This window comes from Phyllopteryx taeniolatus, chromosome 14 (assembly GCF_024500385.1).
Source record: "Phyllopteryx taeniolatus isolate TA_2022b chromosome 14, UOR_Ptae_1.2, whole genome shotgun sequence".
Classification (NCBI taxonomy): Eukaryota; Metazoa; Chordata; class Actinopteri; order Syngnathiformes; family Syngnathidae; genus Phyllopteryx; species Phyllopteryx taeniolatus.
Window position 1 is genome coordinate 20,690,318 of NC_084515.1, and position 19,382 is coordinate 20,709,699.

Here is a 19,382-nt window from a genome sequence, read left to right on the forward strand (position 1 = left end):
TTGACTGTAACAGTGAAATTGAATTGAAAAAACAAACAAATCTAAACATGCAAAAAGTCATTACTCTGGCACCGTGTTTCTCGTAGAATTAAACCGATTGTCTGAGAAACATCTGGATGGGTACCCCGCCTCTCGCTCAACGTCAGCCGGGATGGAGCCCGGGTGCTCAAGCGCTTCTGAAGATGGATGGCGAGGCGTGAAAGGAAAGCAGCAGCTCATTCGCTTCAGTAGCTTGGTCACTTCGCGTTGGCCACGAGGAAGCTGGGAATTCAACCCGCAACCTTCATATTGTATCATGTTGTATCATGTCCTATCGAGCGGTGGCTGATCTGGGCCAGCGAGGCCTTCTCGGCTGGCCCAGATCAGCTGCTAGCAAAAAGCGCTGACCGACATCTACAAACAAAATTGGAATATTTGTTCCACAAAATTCTATTTATTTATTCCTAACGATCTATTCTCTTCATTTCAGAGCATTTCTCTTGGCTGCACTGCTTACGCACATGCGTTTAATAAGCAGAGATTCTGGTGAGTCTGCTCAATTGTAATTGTTTTGAATGTTCTTGTTTTTTTGTTATTTTTGTTATGTTATATTTGCGGTTCGGCACCCACGGATTCCCCTATTCGCTGATTTCTTTCTTTTTTTTTCTTGCGGGGGGGTGGACCAATTCTGAAAATGCTTAGCAGCGATTTCTCCCCGCTCATTCAGAATTGTTTAGGTTAAAACAATTATAGTATATATACATAGTATATCGTTTTTATAATGGGTGTCAATTATCTGCGGAGTTACACTAGCTACTGTATATCCATAAGGATTCTGAACTGCTCCAGATGATATCCTTTATTAACATATTCTGAATTCAGCAAAAGAGCTTGTCGAATTTGGGAGGGATGTTATTCGTGGCGCATGCTGAGGGTCAACATGCGACACAATATCACGTGTGTAAGGGCTCCTCAAATGAAGAAAGAACACTACCAAGTTAGATTGAAATATTTATATGGCCGCCTTTTGAACATGTCTCTGATTTCTTTACCGGCTAATCAGAGTTGCGGTCCTCTCCTCTTCTGAGGTCTGACAATGGAATGACTGAAAAACGAACAAAGACACTGAAGAACAAAAGTTTGCATACCACGGACGGTCCATATTCCTGTTATCCGGTGTTTACAAAGGCGCTGCTAAGCTTGCGGGACAGGCTCCAACAGTCAATAGCAAGTTGTAGCATTAACAAGCCGAAGACTAATCACACTGTGGGCCCAAATCTGCTTTCAGCAAGCAAGCTTGCGATGGTGGAAGAGATTTGGCCTCCCACGTCACGCTGACGAAGTGGGAGAGAATAAATGCTTTGGGGGTGATTGTAACATTCAAAAGCATTTTTGCATACTGACTGGTCAATACATTTGCTGCTATCTAACGAGAGCCAGAAGAAGAGAGTTTGTTCAGGAGAAACTTCCCACTTTTATTCAGAACATTTTCACAATTGATGTTTATCACATGACAGCTTGTACAGCAGCGTTGGGCTAGAGAATGTATCTTTGTCCATCTATCTATGCCAGCAACATATAGTGACAGGCAGAACAATGAAATGCTCTCCCGCTCGATGGCAAAATGTGGATCCGCCCGTTGCCATTCGTGTTGAACTGAACAGGCTCACATTTCAAACTGACAAAGTACATTGGTGAGTAATCTGTGACGAGAACATTTTTGTTTCAGTCTGCTTTTGTGGCAGTTTTGTTTGGTGGTTTGCCGTGAGATTTGTCGAATGTTAATGTGAAGTTGGGAAACGCTGCGTACTACCAACAGCTCTCAGTATGATGTAGCGCAGTACTCAAGTTGCAAATCCTGATGCGTGATGGATTAAAAAGAACCTGGGAAAAGTGCCGGAGCTTAGCACGGCTTGAAGTGTGAAGCTCTAAGTGGGAGCCGCTCAGCATCGTGGTTCTCTGCGAGGGAGCTGTAACGAGGTCGCTTATCACTAAGGGCATCTGGTGGGTGCGGCCCACTTCCTCTCAGCATCCGTCCGTCCGGGCGAGAACAAATCCGTGACATTAAATCCTGTGACTGGCTTCAAGTTGACTCCATCGGCCAAACTTTCTGACACAGTGATCGAACACCAAAGATGGTCCAATTATTCCACTTTCCTCAAAATACTCTCAAGTGAAGTGTGTTGTACACATACTTTTATCATTTCCACACCACTTCTGGAAAAACGCATTCAAGTCTAATGAGTTTGTTTGATGACAATATCAAAACAGTTTAGTCATCTAATCGCTTGTGACGCTCCGATTGTGAATCATGAATCGGGTTTTAACTGGTGGGAACAATTAAAACAACAGTCAGTTTCTCCCACTCCAACCACATGAAAAGAATCCCGTTATTAGAGTTGAAAGTATTTAAGATCAAGAAAGCACCAGCAGGTCCAGCTGAATATGTGCAAAACCGGAAAACTGCTTCAAATGCACGCCGCATGTGGTCGCGTACACTGCAAATGAGATTTTTATCTTTGAAAAAAAACTTGGTTTCATGGAGCCGGTCGGAAGTGGTTGACAAACATGCCAGGCCTGCTTGATGTGGAATTTAAGTGTTAAAGAACCTGTCTTCATGATGACGTGTGTCAGCAAAGTTCCAGGACCGGAGTCTTCACACTTTCATGCACACCTGGAAGGATTCTCCCAGGGCCGGAGCCAGGGGGTGGCCTTAGGTCGAAAGGGCGACCACCCCCCTCGTGCGTGGTGAAACATCGCTGTTAAAAATTCAAGCCCCAGTTGTTGTCGATTGGCTTTCGGGGAGCCATACGTTCCATCGGCACCATCCCCCGTCGACGATTGGTTTTTGAGGCAACGCCACTGAAAATTTTCTGGATCCGCCGCAACTCCGACGTCACGGCCGTCTTGATGGTGTCCAACTCTCGCCTCTTCTTGCACACTGAACAAAGCAAACGCTGCAGGATGTCTTTGTAGACCTGCTGCTTGAGTGTCTGGCCCAAACTGAAGGGAAAATTCATAGTTTGGCTTTGAAATGAACCTTTCTGACACACCTCGTGTTCAATTCCAGCGAGAGGACGTGACGCCTGAATTAGTCAACTCGAGCACCCTGTACATGCTATCATGCTGTCGTGCTCAAATACAAGTCAGCTCTCACCTCAAGTAGGCTAAATCACAACACACCAAGCACACTTTGCGGCTTATTAAACTAATCAACACTAATCTGCTTGCGAGCAATGTGCAGAATGAGCCGTCAGCTCGCCACGTCACACGAACGACGTGCAGGTTCCAAACACCGCAGGCGCAGAAGACCTGGTTACAACTTGAAGGGTTCTACAGTGGAGCACACACGTTAGCAAGTACTGTTATCTCCTAAGTAAAAGTGCGCAGCCACGTTGACATAGCTGCTATGCAGACGCAATATTATTCCAGAAGGCCATTGGGGAGACGTTTCACAGTCTGGAATGTGCACTATTTCCCCACAGGAAGCACGGAAGTCGACCATCGACCCACGCCCCGATCTGGCCATCACACGCAAAGTCGTCGGCGGGCCGCTGAAACGCCGCGCATTCTTTTTCCACCTCTTGAGGCATCTCGTGTTCAAAATAATGAAAACAGCTTTTGAGCTTTGAGTTTTATTCAAGACACTTTTACATCCTTCAGTGTCAACATTTCAACATTGGCAGTACAAAAATACTGAAAGGCACTTTAAACAGAAATGTACTGAAGCTTTTTTTTGTTTGTTTGTTTTTTGTAGCCCTCAATATTCACAATGACGGTCGCCTCCTCAAGCAGCATGTCGAACATTTACACAGGTGCAGACACAAAGTCCTAGTGGGCGTTTCCACAAGAGACACACATATGATACAATGTGTAGTAATGCACTGTATATACTAGGGCCCGACCGGTTAATATGAGCCCTTTTCATATCAGCAAAAAAAAAAAATTGCCCGATTTAAAAAAAAAAACACCTTTACAAAATAAGAGAAAGATAAATACATTCAAATGAACAAAAATCTGCAACTCTCTGTTGCAAAAGTAAAGACAAAGTATTGTTCTGCCTGTAATTCATGTCTTTATTGTTGAGAGCACTAAGTGTGTAAAAAATAAAAAGTTTTTCCGATTAATCGGTTATCGGAATTATCGGCCTCAAAAAATTAATATCGATCGGGCCCTAGTACTTCTGCGAGATATGTTTTCAAGACAATTGTGAAAGGAAATGGCTCTTCACACGTGAACTAAGATGAAGCTTACAGTGAGTGGTTCAGAGTATTATTTTCTATCAAAAAGAGCATGTAAACTTATTGAAATGTGTAAAAACTCACGAGCTGAAACGCTTTACAAGGTGCTTTACAATGTGCCAAATCCGTTCAAAGGTTTCTGTTTTGTCAATTTGTGCTTTGGTACCTTTTGTTCTTCAAAACAGTAAGTACATAAGGCCCGTGTCAGATACAGTATGTCGTCACAGGATTTTACCAGCAATGTGAATCATCACTTGGATTAGCAAGAGTTTGGTCCATATTACGCTTGTTTTCTACAGTTTTCGTCTCCACCGGCAGGTGTTCCGTCTCTGGTCGCACATTGGAAGGCTCCAAACGCTAAAATACATTTGGGTCATTTTATTAGCATTTGATCAATAACAGGAAAGACGGTAAAGCCCTCCGAATTTCCTTTTGAAAATCAATTCATTTTACTGATATGAGTATTTGAATTATTGACAGTTGTTACCCATCAAAAGGTCATAATTGTTTCCAAGAAAAACATATTTTAAATATTCTTCAAATGCTTAATGCCAAAATGTTGATCCCATTAGGTGTCCCAAATGAACTTTGATGATTTTTTTTTCCCCCTGAAGATGCTAATGACATTTTTTCAACAATTTTTGGAAAATAGGACTTAGGACTAGGAAAAAAAACAAAAAAAAACAACAACAGCTAAAATAGATTTTTCTTAACTGTTATTGATCAAAATATATGTAAATGACCCAAATAGACACCACATGGAGACAGAAGCATGTACATCCACCCAAACTCACACACACACACACACACACACACACACACACGTCTGGTTCACGTAAGTGACAGTCATTTCATTAAATGGCTCAGTGGGGCATCGTCCAAACCAGCAGAACGAGGCCCACGTCTAACATGCAAGCACATCACAACAGCGTTGCATACTTTTCGCCTACTGCAACCCATGTGCACTTTTGAATCAACATTACATACAACAATGCTTACAAAGCTTTGCAAAAGCTTCACAAGTGGTAACAGCCAATAATGAGTTGAGCTAAAATAGTGCTTGAAGTCAAACATTCCTTTACAATTAGTATATCGACAATAAAAAAGATGAGAAGAAAAGAAAGTGATACATCATCCTTCCTCCAGTCAAGGAATTTGTTTTTACATTTGCACGAGCCACACGGCGAGCGGGCGGCAGGATAATTGCGCCCCCGCTGGACGCAGCTGCTCTTCGTCAGCTGCGCTCGTGGCCGTCGCGAGCCAGGAGGCCGAACAGTCTTCTCGCTTGCGACGTGGAATTTTGGAGCGAGACCCAGGAAACACACGCGCGTTTCCGCACTTTTTAACGTTGTTTTTTGTTTTTTTTTTCTAACGCAGCCTTTCCTCATCTTTGGAAACCTTCCAAGATGTCTAATTTGTCTGCTCCCTCCACGCTCGGAGTTCATTCAGTCGCAGTTTGTTGGGCCAGTGTCTGTGGTCGTGATTTCTACATGGCCAGTTTGCAGTGCATGCTACGCCATGATGAGATGATTGCTCCTCTCTCTGATGTCCGCCGGAGGAACGAGCTCTTTTTTCACGGGAGTCGACGATAAGGCGCAACGTCTCCCTTTGGCCTTGAACAAGTCTGATACAAAGAACGCCTGGAGAGGACATAAATACATTTTTGTCTTATTATTTTTATCATGGATCCACACGGTGTTGGGAATGGCGTTGTTTTACAACGCTTCCGCTTTGTCATTTATGTGTACACTAAGGATGGACATATTAACCGATTCGTCAATTAACTGAGAGTTTGGAATTTTGATGATTGTGCGTAACTGATTGTTGATCATGTTATTTGGGTGCAACCAGGAGAGGCAGCGACATTTAAAGTAAATGCATATCCCAAGTGCATACTCTTGACAAGCTATTTGTTGTTATGCTAACAACCAAAAAGTGTTGAAATATTTTTCTTCCAATGAGATTCTCACTTTTTAAAGGTTTCTATTTTGGCTATTTACCTGTTGCTTGTGACAAAAAAAAAAAAAAAAAAAAAAAAGAAAAAGTCACATTCTCAGTCTTGGACAGTTCATCCCATTTTGTAAAATTGTATTACTGTATACATACAACAAGAAGTATCTCTATGTCTAGTTAAAACCAAATTTTTCAATGTTAGTTCTTTGTAATGTTCTTGTAAATGAGTACAAATGCTTGCTTCTGAAATTCAAGGCCAAGGGCCATATACGGGCCGCCTTGCTCTCAAAAACTGTCACAGCGCACGAGAAAATAGGACCTCAAAACGAGTAAAAAAACAAAAACAACCAAGACATTTATCTCAAAACAAGTCTTTTTGTCTTGATAAAAATGTAGAAAAAAGCGAAAACTGTCTTCAAAAAAGTATGGCAAGATATTTTTACTCAAAATAAGATAAATTCACAAGGTAAGATTTTGCATTTTTGCAGTGCACGAGAAATGTGTTCATTCAAAGCAGTATTAAAAGCACCCGAGAAGTTCCATAATCCGTGCGCCACCACACAGTAGAGATCATTCTTTTTCAAAACTTCAATAATATTGTATATTGTAGCGCTAAATGTACAAGTGGAGACAAGCAGATTGTCAGTGATGTTGGAGCCACTCACAATGCAGTAGGCCACCAGCGCACCCTGAAGGAAACCCGCCAGGACATCAGTGGGGTGATGCTTGTGATCCGAGACGCGGGACAAGCCCGTGTAGAAGGACATCATGACGAGGGTGAACTGGGTCAGCGGGCGCAGCAATCGGGCTCCGTGCCAGGTGAAACGAGACTGCAGGTAAAACTGTACACGCGACGTTATTGAAGATTCATTCAATAAGTATTTAACATCATTTTAGTGCGTAATCAATGGTAAATGACGAGAAGCTGAAAAGAGAGAAGTAACTCACCACCAGATAAAGCATGGTGTACATGGAGAAGGAAGCGTGTCCAGAGAAAAACGACTTCCTGAGGAGAAAATGATCCATTTTAGACCATCACATTAGTAGTAGTGCTACGAACAAACCGCCGCTAATTCGGATTCACTCGGGAGTTCGCTTGAAAAAACAAATCCTGAATCATAATTTTGTGCATTTGGATGAAAACAAATTGAAGTAGCTACGTATTTTATTCTGACAAGAGCTGCAATGCTGAGAAATTCCTTTGTTTACAACCGCCGCCATTTTGACTTGCCGCGCCGTTGTCGCCAGTACGAGCCAATCAAATGGATCACGGAGCCGTTCTCAACCCCGAGACGATAATCTCCGCGAAATCGTCCAATGGCACGGACCTTTGAGGAGCCGCTCGGATGTTCACGACAGACTGCGAACGCGGCAGATGAATTGGATAAAGTTGTCCAAGATTCCTTCAACACATCGTGGCAGATGACTTATGAGAGCTAGCCAGCTAGCGCTAACTAGCAGCTCAGCTAACTAGCTGGCAGTAATAGAAGCAGTTGTTGCCAGCCAGCACGGATTTATGCATTTTACGGCACAGAGACCGACCACGGCCAGGATGCTGCGAGGGATGCTCGTTAAAGTAAGTCGTTTTAAACTAAAAAGAAGCATTTTGGCACTGAAAAACGCGATAGCCAAAATATCATCAGTGTAATATCTTTATGCCGTTGTGACAAAATCTGCGACCGGGACTTAACCAGGGGAGGGGAATATACTGTAGATAGTTTTTAAATCATCAAATTGGATTTGTCTTTATTGAGGAATAGTATAGTAGTAACCATTTGATTGTGATTCGCTATTCATTGGTTACTGTAATTGCGAATGGCGAAAGGGGATTTACATAGCAGCGATGACAATACCTGGCCTCCTGGACTCGGCTCTCGGGCCCCTGACACTGGTAGTCGGCGATGTAGCCCAGGGAACAGTTGATAGTGGTGAAGTCGGGCTTGCACACGTCGAGAAAATGGGGACGCAGGCGGCCCACCGACACTTTGGCGATGTCGGTGAAAGACTGACTGATAGCGCAGCCGAAAACGAACACGCCCACCTGCTTGTACAGGGCGGAAATGTAGGGATTCCCCACAAATGATTTCGATCCTTCGTTGAGGAAGTAGATCCTGTAGCTCTCTCCAATGACGATCTGACGGCACAGGTCAAATTTTGTTATTATTTGGGGACGCGGAGCACACGAATCTCATCACTGATCTCCTTTGTACTGTTGCGATTGACGTACAGCATATTTTTTGGACGAGAATTTCCCCACTGATAGTATTACGAGACGATGTTAATATGTCGTGGCAGTTGTGAGAAATGTAGAAGGAATTGTTCGAGGATGCACTTTCAGCAGAAAGATGAAGAAATGACTGAAGTTTCATTGTTAGACTCACAACATCGTCACTTGTTATCAAAGTCAAGGTTTTATTGTTTTAACGTTTTACTCTTACCAGTCATTCATCACTTGTACACTTGTTTAAGAAATGAAGAATGTTAAATGCGAGATGAGTGAGGCACATCCTTCATATTGCACCTTTTCAATTGTTAGTCAAGATAAAGTGGTTTATTGTTTAACTATTTACAGGACATTTTTTTGTTACACTTGTATGACAGTTAAGAAAAACTGCTGGTCTAGTTCAAAGTTTAGACCCTGGAACAGATTATCTCTATTATTCCGATTGTCCAGGATTGAGATTATGCTCAATCCTGCTTTCCTAATGTCTATAATTCGACTATAATTCTTTCTCCCAGAGGTCTGAAAAGAGGCAACTTTCTGTTTGAATGTGTGTTTCTTCGTGCAATTTTAAGCCTGAGAAAACATGTCGACAATGCAGCGGGCATACCTACGTTTACCTATAGCGTTTGCACGAGAGTAAATAAGCGTCTGTCTAGAAGTGACGATGGACACGTTAGACGGACTTGGGGTGGGCGGGGGATAGTTTTAACTCGCAACGGCTGTTCAAGCTCAATAACACTTCCCAACCCCACGCGGATGCTTTTGTCTTCCAGTCACACAAGCGAAAGTGCAGGCAGACTCGGAGCGATGATGGATGTTGGATTGGTGCTACGGGCGATAGGGAAGGAGACGGGAGAATGTGAAAAGAGCAAAAAAAAAACAAAAAAACAAACAATTATATACATATATACACAAACAATGGGGAGTAAGAAAGGAACTCTAAGGAGGAATGAGCAGTGGAGTGGGAGTGAAAGATGGGCGGGAGGAAGTGGGGGAGGCACCGCTGCTTCTAATCATCAGAAATGCTGAGCTCGGCAACGGCTCGGATTTTGGAGGGCAGACTCCAGCAGGCGCTCATCGGGGCCGCGCTTGTTTTTGCCGTCGCTCGTGAAGAGCTCTGGTTTCACGGGGCACGTCGGAGTGTTTTCGTGTTAGTATCTTGGTTTCATCAGACATTCTTGACGAGGGTGCGGAAATATAAGTCTCGTTCTGGGAAACACTTCGCCCTCGAGGGGAATCGACAGGCTGATAGTGTTGTTTCCACCATCCAAGCCTTTAGAGCCGGGCTACGGGAAAGAGGAAGAAATCTCATCTGGTCGCCCTTGCGTGAACAAATAATAAACGTGCCGCTGAAAGCGCCAAGACAATCACCGGGCCGAGATGCCAATTTGAGGCTTTTCTAAAAGGTCCTGAACTTCTCAAAGAGAACTGCGTTGTTTTCCTTTTGTCTAAAAATGACATGCATACATTTATGAAGGATGTGGCCTCCCGTCATCTGAAGCAAGTACGACTTAAAAGTCGGGGTTTCCTGGTTCGGACAGCACAAAGGAAGGTCACAACACACTCCTTACAAAAGGAAAAGTTATACAAACAGTTACGGCGCGCTGGGGGAAAATGAGATATCAGAGAATTCAAGTGTTCTTGTTTGGGGTGTTTGCCACAATTTCAGACTATTACAATTACAGTAGTCAACTACAACTATTGCGTCAACCGTAATTACATATCCCCGCAACTGCCTCTCACTATGAAGAACCTCTGCGGTTATAGGATAAGTAGTCGAATCCGCGTCGAGCCTCCGACTGTATGTACGGTTGTGAGTCGCATAACAGAGCGTGTTTCAAAATGTGAGTTCAGCTCAAAATTGTTACAGTTCTTATTTCACAAAAACAAAAAAATGCATTGGGAACACTGCATGTTCCGTTTCAAAATCAAAAAGTGTTATTTCTTTCCAGAATGTGAAGAAAACTGAATATGAAGACTGGAATTGGTTTACCCCATGCAATACAGTTGTGAAGCAGTTCTCAGAAATCGTGGTCTTACAACTAAATATTAGTCCAGTAATCCACTGGAAAGCTGCTGTAAATACAAACACTTTTTTTTTTCACAGCCACTGCTACAGTACTTTGCAACTAGTCTCTTGCCCTTCCTCAGCACAGACATCTGGATTTTGGCCTGTTTTGCTGCCGCTTCATCAACTCACCACACCGGGCGACAACAACAACAACAACAACGTTCTATTGTTGACAAACCCGGGGGAACACGCCCACTGAGGCACAAATTGAGGGACTCTACACCTAAAATTTGGATCTGAAGAAGCCTTTTGGATTAACGGTGAAACATCTTCAACAAACAAGAGCAGTCCAGTTGCATTGATTCAATCTTTGCGACCCATGTACAGTAATAAACTTTGCCAGCTCATCTTTCATTTCAGCCTGGTCATCGCTGAGGAGGCATCCTTCCATCTGTTATCTCTTCCTTTGTTCTTAACTGAAAGGGTTTTCCCTGAGTTTTTCTTGCCTGGATGGAAGTGTCCAAACCAGGGGATGCCGTTGATTGTCAACTGTGAAGCCCTTTGAGACTCTTTTGTGATTACGCGCTAGCTGAATAAACTTGACTTTGCCCAATATTCCCTGTTCTTCACTTTCTGTAAAGGATTAACACATTTTAGTTTTAGGCATTAAAGTGTAATCATTTGGAGAGGGGCCAGTTCCAGTGGTTTGCGTCTGGCATTCAAAGCTATGTAGAAGCTAGTGACGCACCGAAATTTAGGCGGCCGAAAATGGCCCTCGAGTGTATTTTCGGTTCCTCAGTTTCAGTTTTTGGGTTCGGTCAAGAATTTTTAATTCGGTGCATCACTAATAAAAGCTGAAAAAATGCTGTGGACTGGAATGTTACTGGAAAATATTTAGGGATGCACGATAACTCTTGGCCCGATATTGGGGGAAAAAGGAATGTCATGCTCATCGGTCCAATACCAAAGAAACTGGACCGGTAACGAGAGCCGTACCCCGAAGGTAACGACAGCTAACCCTTGCAAACGCCGCTCCTATGTGTCGTCCTCTACAATTTCAGCTCACTGGACAATAAATTTGATCATCTACAAATGGAATTAACATCCAAACGCAGGCTGGCCCTCCTTCGTTGGGCAAGGAAAGCCGCAAGCGCGCAGCAACCGAGACCTACTGCTGTGAATATGTACTTTTTGTATTTGCTGGGACACGGTTCCAGATTAAAACATTTTGACAAGCAACTCTGAACACACAAATGCAATAAAGACAATTGTCAGTAGGTGTTGCTAGTAGCAGTGAGGGTGGCTGAGAGCTGATGGTGATCATGGCATTAGTGAGTGAGGGGACTTACAGAGAGGATGGTGATAAGAATGCCAGCAGCGCTAAGCACACCATCGCTAATGGTGTCTCCATTTTTGGCCGGGTACTTGATGGACTCATCGTGGCAGTAAAACCCTCTACGGTAAGGCTGAACAGCGCTGGTCTCAATGACCAAGAAAGGCAGGCCGGCTATTGTGAAGATGCAGCGAGCGACGCGTGGAGAAAGCAGAGGGAGGGAGGGAGAGATGGAGGAGCTGGGTTAATGATCTGCACATCACAGAGGTCACGAGGCAACACGAGAACAACATCTCGACGAGCTCAATCCATTTTGCGGCCCATCCACAGCACAAATCTTTGTTGCGGTGAATCACAAATGTTGCTATTCAGTGAGACTCGGGACTTTCTTTTTCTCAATTGTTTAGCTGCTGATTACAAAACGTTTTTTGCCTGATTTGCTTCATGTTGGCCATTCGTCAATTTTGCTCTAAGTTGCTTTTCCTTCAGTTAACTAATAGTTCTCAAGGTGTATTTAAATTGTATATGGCAATTGAATCAGCTCTGGATTCATTGAAGATAATCCATGTTTTGGTATGTCAAAATGAAAGTAGATTGTTTGTGCAGACATAAATTTGGAGAAAGAGTCGATTTGAGGATGTACGGTCGCCCAACGACGGCATCTGCGACAACGCTTGCTTTGCAGATTTTTCCTCTTCTTCCAGACTGCTCATATTCTAACAACATCACTTACCCTTTAATATAACGTGAAATCAACATTTTCAGGAAAATTACACCCTGAAAGTTGCAGTTTGAACTGCACCATGTTACTTTTTTGCATCTTCTTTAGCTTATTTGTGTTTGCTTGCTGTCAGGATCATCAATTATAGTTTATATTTTTACACCTGTGACACAGTTTTCCCGCTGTCACCTGTACGTGACGGCACCGAAATGAAATACAAATTGAAACAGATTAGCGCACTACTTAGAAAAGAACGGGCAAGTGTTCCGATCTAAGGAACAGTGCGAAAGCAGAGTCTGTTGAAATCAACTGCGTCTTACTGAGGTGAGACAAGCCAACGTTTGAATTGAGAGCATCGTGACGCATGTTCTCCCATTCTCCCGCTGCAGCACAACACGACTTACTGAGACCACAGGTACAGTGACCCCCACGGCTGTCAGCACTGTGCTGGACACTGTGCTGCTTTTATAGGGAAGACTGATGCTGTTGTCATTGCAGAAGAATCCTCTCTGGTAAGGCGCCAAGGGAGATTTGTGCAAAAACACAGCGACAAGCATCACTGCGTAGTTGGACAAACGACACAGTTAACACCTGCATCAGTACATCACGGAAATAGTGAAATACACTCACGGGAACAGAAAGGCGCAGAGAACCATTATACAGGAAAATCCAGTTTTCAAAATTAATCATATCAGACGAAGAAAATCCCTTGACCTTGAAAGAAAGCAACAGCGATCATTGTGCAGATGATCCGAGGCTGACATGAAGATTCAAAATGAGAAAACGCTTTTGTTCAATGACTGGAGGGGGGGCAGCTCTTTTCTCTTGAAAATGTCCACTTTAAAGATGCCTGCGGAGCGTCTCATTCATTTATTGACGTAAGCTAAAGTGGCAAGGAGATATCTTCATCTATCTGCTGACAGCAAACAGAGCACTTGGGAATCGGCCGGGCAGCGTTTTTTCCCCCCTCCGAGTTCCAGAAAGGCAGCCGTGGAGCCACTTTGAAACCTGAGTGAGGACTTTCCCCGGGAGAGGTCTTTTGAAATTTGGGAAAACACCTTCAATGTGGTCTTTAACGTGACACTGGCGCTTTCAAGTCACTCTGTGAGGCCCACACATCCACGCTCTGTCTAAAAGCGCTCGGTGGGGAGGTCAGCGCTGCCCGTGGCTGAAGCTATGATGGGGGGGGGGGGGCGCATGATTTTGTCAAAGCAAAGCCAAACACACATTGGCGTTTTGGAGCCCCTGAACACACACGCACGCACGCACACACACGTCTTTGAAGATCCAGCTGGCTTGCAATTGTGCTGGAGAAGTGGCTGATGGGAACTGCAGCGCTTCGGCCTTCCCTCCACATCCAGCAAGATTTTGATGATTAACAGTTTTATTTTCATTCACATTCCTCAAGCTTTATCCGGCAGAGAGCTTAACACCAAATCTCCTCGGTCTTTTGAATTTCTGCAACTGTAAAAATACACAAGTGCACTCAACACTTTGGACGTTTGATCTGACCTGTGGAAGACGCCGCGCTGACTCAAGCAAACATTACCCGGCCATCCGCTTTTAAAACGCTTGCCATCGTTACGGTCCCCCGCTAACTGCGGGGACAAACAACATTACGGGCCACAAGGCACAAGCGCTAACTCGAACACAAACCTCAAGACATTTTGTCACAGGCGAGTCAAACAGACGGATAATGTAACAGGTTGTCGTCGAACGCTTTTAAACGAGCTAAAAGGGGTCGAGCGCTAAAAACCCAACTCGCACAGAGACTGCGCGAGCTTCTGTTTTCCAGAACGTCAACTGGGGATTTTTCTTCACCCCGCGAAGCCCCCCGTCCGTCCGAACAGTGCGGCATCAGCAGTGAGTGCGGCATCTTGGGATTTTCCCCTCATCCCCCTTCCCGCTCCCGGGGTGAAGGATGGGCGGGGCCGGCCTCGTCCTCGTCCTCGTCCTGCCAGTGACAACAACAGTCGGCGAGAATGTTTTTTTTTGCAGTAGCCCAGACAAGCCAAAAAAAAAATCTAAACGTTCTTAACATCAAGCGTCATTTTAGTTGCTTACTTACTTCCCATCGCTAATTTAAATTCAATGAGAAATCATCCAAATCTGTATAGTGCTTCTAATGCCTCACACTTTCCTGTTTGCCGTATATGCTAGCGTGTAGCTACGTATTTTGGAGGATTTGCCAAAATACCAAGGTGTGTGACTATTCAAATAAACAGACACACATTTTCCAGGCGCAGGGATTCCTCGCTGTCTGGAGCAAAAATGTGTACGTCTGAGGCACTTGTGGTATATAGACACACACACACACACAGCTATTTTGAGTGTGTGTGGCCCACACAACCTGCTCCCTGTCTGTCCAACGCTACAACTTACGTACTAGCTCACAGCTCGTCTGGGCCACAGGGAAAGTCGGATTTATTTGCATTCAATTGACTCCGAGTGGGGGACCGGTTAGCACATCTGCCTCACGGTTCTGAGGACCGGGGTTCAAATCCCCGCCTCTGTGGAGTTTGCATGTTCTCCCCGTGCCTGCGTGGCTTTTCTCCGGTTTCCTCCCACATCCCAAAAACATGCGTCGTAGGTTGATCGAAGACTCTAAATTGAAACAATTGTTTGTTTCTATGTGCCCTGCAATTGGCTGGCGACCGGTTCAGGGTGTACTCCGCCTCTCGCCCAAAAATGGCCGAGATAGGCTCCAGCACGCCCTCGCCCCTTGTGAGGAGGAGCGGTTATCGGTCATCCGACGTAACGCAATCGATTCAATGCCCTGACAACGAAATGAGCTGCACGAACGAGAATATTCACAGGCATGCATCGCCAACCATCTTTCCCTATCAAAATGAATGGAAATGCGATTAATCCAGCCCAGCCTCCCCCAACAAACATTTTGCATTGTGGTTTTTGATAAAACAAATAGCGCTATAGTATCATATTTGATTAAATAAAATACATTAAGAAACACTTGGAATGTAAAGAATTAGAAGAATGAATAGCCAAATCCCCAAAATCAACCACATTCTGAACAATTTGATGAGTATTCCCATCCCTACTTCACATATAATAAAATGGCTGCTTTTGTCTACTAACTTTGAAACTAATCTTAATTTGGTGTCAGGAATGGATATTCGAGGCATTGGTTTAGAGGCAAAAAGGTGGAGGACCCAAGTGCAGGGACGTAGGGAGGCAAGGCAGTCAAAACAACAAAGAATGGCAAAGAAAATGCATTGAATTTCAAAAACAAAGAGGCAAACATGGAATTTGGAATAATCAACAGTGACCAGGAAACAGTGACTGACAACCACAGACTGAAACTTAATACAAGCAAACTGACGAGACAACGAGGCACACCTGGACAAGACACGAGTGCCTGGAGGGAGCTGATTGGTAGACAAGGAACAGGGCTGACGAGGACAGGTGGAAATAAATACCCAACGAGCAAGACATAAATATGGGAAACTGGAAAACATGAAACAAAACGAAAAACAATAATAATAAATATATGAACTTTTCTAATTGATATAATTGATTTGGGTTAAACGAGTCATAATGGCCACTTATAAAGGCGTTACATCTATCAAGTTGCTGTGGTTCAAATAAGTGTATATACAAAAATACAATTTAAAACAGGAAAAGTAAAAAAAATAAAAATTTTAAAAAATGATCGAATCCAGTTGATAGTGTGGATTTGATTGACTGACTGTATCTTGACGCAATGAAGTCAAAACGGAGTGCAGAACTTGGCAGTGACCAGCAGAGGTGCTGTTGATTGAACTGCAAGTAGTTTGTGGCCTGAAGAAGAACTCTATTTTTTTTTGCGAGAGGACTTTAACAACAACAACAACTGCAGCTAAAACACACACACAAAATAATCCAATTAATAACAATCATACAGCAATATGAATAATGTCATTTTAGGGAAGTTAAACTCTGCTAATTAATCAGCTTAATACAAATGCTGACATCAAAACAACTTGAGTGGAGACCATTCAGCGGTCGATTCGCCCATCTCATTCTAAATTATTTTGAAACAATCAAATCGATTATTTTCCCCTTTATGGATCAATCAAATTTAGTCAAATGCCCATCGCTAGTAGGTGACACGGGAGATCAGATTTAGACCAAAACTGAAGTTGATTTCAAGTCGAAATGTCGTCTTGGTATTCCAAAGCTTAGCGAGTTTTAAGATTTACTGGAAGACACTTGCTGTGGTTTCTAAAGGACGTGTTGAAAAAAAGTTGTCAAGACCCAACTGCGTGACGCAGAGGGAAACTCCGATGTCATAAGAGCAGCTCTCTCCTGACGGCCAACGTTCTTAAGCGGGTGATCTCCTTTGAGTGCAGCCATCCAAGAACTGCAATCAGAGTGTGTGAGAATTGAGGGAGTGGTGATTACCAGTTCTGGCCCACCATTTCCTCCCTGTGGTTGCGGCCCTTTAAACCGCACGTCTCGCCAGAAAAAACACTGCTGGTTTGTTGACAAGCTTCTCTGTGGGGAGTTGCGCTCACACAGCACAAATCATGGAGATTTACACTCCCCGGACGCACGCAGAGATTGTTTGTACTGTAAGTCTATCGCTGTATTGTTTTAGCAATAGTTGCACCACGGTTTTCCCATGCAGTTTTAGGTTTTATCTTATTGTGGAATATGGTGCGTCCTGAGCCAAAAACAATGTTCTCCTGCAGAGGTTTTCAAATGGCGTCACCCTGGGAGGCTGGGACAACAATGAATAATAGCCAAAAATACCCGCATGAAATCGTATTGAGACAAAGACGGAAAAAGAGAGGAGCTAAACACAGTAAATTGAGGGAACCGTTGCACTTGTATCTCTCGACATTGAGCACAACGCTCCAGTTGAAAACCACATCAACATCAACATCAAATTCAAATGATGAGGTCAGAAATTAAAGGAGTAAAAATAGATCACACCTCGAAGAGGACGTCAAGTGAATGGAAGTGTCGCGGCCGCAGTGACGGCCTTCATGAGCCTGTGTTTGCAGCTGCTTGACATCACACGCCAGTCTGACCCTTGCGCCACTTCCCTTAATGACTCCGCAAATACACAGCAAGACATATAATGCCAGATGTGCGCATCAAGAGAAGTGCCGCTCTTGAGGAATGCGAGACATTCCGCAAAAAATATCCCGAGGAAAAGCGGGGCTGCAGTTCAGGTGTTTGGCGAACAAAGAACCGTAATAAGTCTCTCTTTTAAGAAGTCATTCTGTGAGCACTTGGGGAGGGAAAAAAAAACCAAAACAAAAAGACATCCCATAAAAGTGTCACGATAAATCTTGCAACTTTAAAGCTCCATATTAGTTTTGTGAAGGCAATTTTGGAACCTTCTGGGATGGTTTATTCTAAAGTACTTATACTGGAGGCTGTATCAAACGTGCCGTTGTGGGGGTGACGGGTCGAGAGTTATCAATACTCTGACAATAACAATTTGATGTTAACAACGCATTAACATCTCAGGTGTCAAACTCGTCTTTGTCGCCGGCCACAATGTGGTGGTTGGCTTCCCGCGGAGGCCGTTATGACTTTGATCTGAGCCCATGTAAATGAATTATCGCCTCGTATAATTACACGCACACAACAAATTGATGAATAACTGGTTTTAAAATCAGAAGTCAATTAAAAAAAAAAAAAAAAGTTTGTTCAACTATTATCAAATTTCGTTTAAAATATGTCAACATTACAAGCGAAGACAATTTGGAATTTTGGTATTTTCACAAGGAACTAAGTCAGTCGACGCACAATTGGCTTTCGTGGTCCACATAAAACGATGTGGCGGGCCGTATCTGGCCCCCGGCCCGCGGGTTTGACACCTTTAATTCGGTTTCACTGTTTAGACGGTGGGTACGATAACTCCAAAAAAAAAAACATACGCCATTATACGTAACAAACCTTTGGTGTATTGAAAAAGACTTGCCACCTGGCGACCATGAGCGAACACCTCAGTGATTTTGGAGCGAGCGCTTCCAAAGACACGCGACGCGAAATTGCGCGAACGGAGTCTTACCCAAGAAGAGGCAGAAAAGGTCCACCCCGACCAGCAACTTTGTGCGGCTGTGCTCTTTCCAGCCGCTCGCAGAAGCGCCGCCGTTCTTCGTCTCGCCTGCCATGCTTTTCTCATAGATCAAGCAGCGTTGCATTTAAAAGCTCCTCGAGTTCTTCAAGTCGAGACGAATGACCTTGCTCTGTTTGCTCTCCGCGCAAGAGGAGCAAGTCGTCTAGCGAGCAACTGTCACTTGGAGCATTGGAACAATCTTCGGACTCCGCACCATCCTTGACTTGCTTCTTCCTTTCTTCGGGGGCGGTGAGAGTGGAAAGGAAAAACTGCCCACCGGAGGGAGGGAGCCCCGCCTCCAAGGGGATGGAACCCCGCCTCCGAGGGGATGGAGCCCCGCCTTCGAGGGGAGAGAGCCCCGCCTCCGAGGGGAGAGAGCCCCGCCTCCGAGGGGAGGGAGCCCCGCCTCCCAATTCGCGCATGCGGCCGCGGGACCCCCACGTCGGTCTCCCTTTGGAGTTTGAGGCACAAAAGCCGGATGAAGCTCCAAAATGATTCCATACTTTACATCCCCAAGCGCTTCATTTTAAACAATGTGTCCTAATTGGTGGCGAAAACAACTACACTATTGTGCAACGTAGAACAGTCCACATCAGTCCATTGATTTTCCCTCTCATGAGTATTACAGTCCACAGATTGGTCAGCGACTCTATAAACCACCCAAATTATATAGAAACAATTTAACCGCTGTCAGAGATATGCTACATACTCTTAACACGCCCCACATCCAGGGAGTTAGTTCTCTCGTTACCAGGTACCACCAAAAAAGGAAAAAATAAAAATAAACACTCAGCTGTCCAAGTACCACCATAAAGTCGTAGCTACGGATAAATGTTAAAAACAAACA

The 19,382-nt window shown here is 44.1% G+C and overlaps 1 protein-coding gene across 3 annotated transcripts; it reads right to left on the reverse strand.

The window, feature by feature from the left end:
- Window positions 1–3,598: 3,598 nt before the first annotated feature.
- LOC133488804 (phospholipid phosphatase 3-like) lies at window positions 3,599–18,791 on the reverse strand. Of its 3 annotated transcripts, none has more exons than XM_061797156.1 (6): window positions 18,488–18,791; window positions 12,867–13,021; window positions 8,027–8,307; window positions 7,122–7,179; window positions 6,839–7,015; window positions 3,599–5,860 (listed from the first exon to the last, which is right to left on the reverse strand). In XM_061797156.1, the coding sequence occupies exons 1-6, from the start codon at window positions 18,618–18,620 to the stop codon at window positions 5,732–5,734; spliced, it is 933 nt and encodes a 310-aa protein (XP_061653140.1). In that variant the 5' UTR covers window positions 18,621–18,791; the 3' UTR covers window positions 3,599–5,731. The 3 variants fall into 3 exon arrangements, with proteins under 3 accessions (XP_061653140.1, XP_061653139.1, XP_061653141.1); XM_061797155.1 differs by lacking the exon at window positions 12,867–13,021 and adding an exon at window positions 11,758–11,915 and having other exon boundaries at window positions 18,488–18,790; XM_061797157.1 differs by lacking the exon at window positions 12,867–13,021 and having other exon boundaries at window positions 18,488–18,790.
- Window positions 18,792–19,382: the final 591 nt, after the last annotated feature.

Excerpts from the sequence above, each read along its gene's own strand:
- LOC133488804 (XM_061797155.1), bottom strand. The coding sequence starts at position 18,620 with ATGCAACGCTGCTTGATCTATGAGAAAAGCATGGCAGGCGAGACGAAG. Across the intron at positions 11,916-18,487 it reads CCTTTTCTGCCTCTTCTTGG|CCGGCCTGCCTTTCTTGGTC; the intron begins GTAAGACTCCGT and ends TCTTCACAATAG. Across the intron at positions 7,180-8,026 it reads AGCCGAGTCCAGGAGGCCAG|GAAGTCGTTTTTCTCTGGAC; the intron begins GTATTGTCATCG and ends TTTTCTCCTCAG.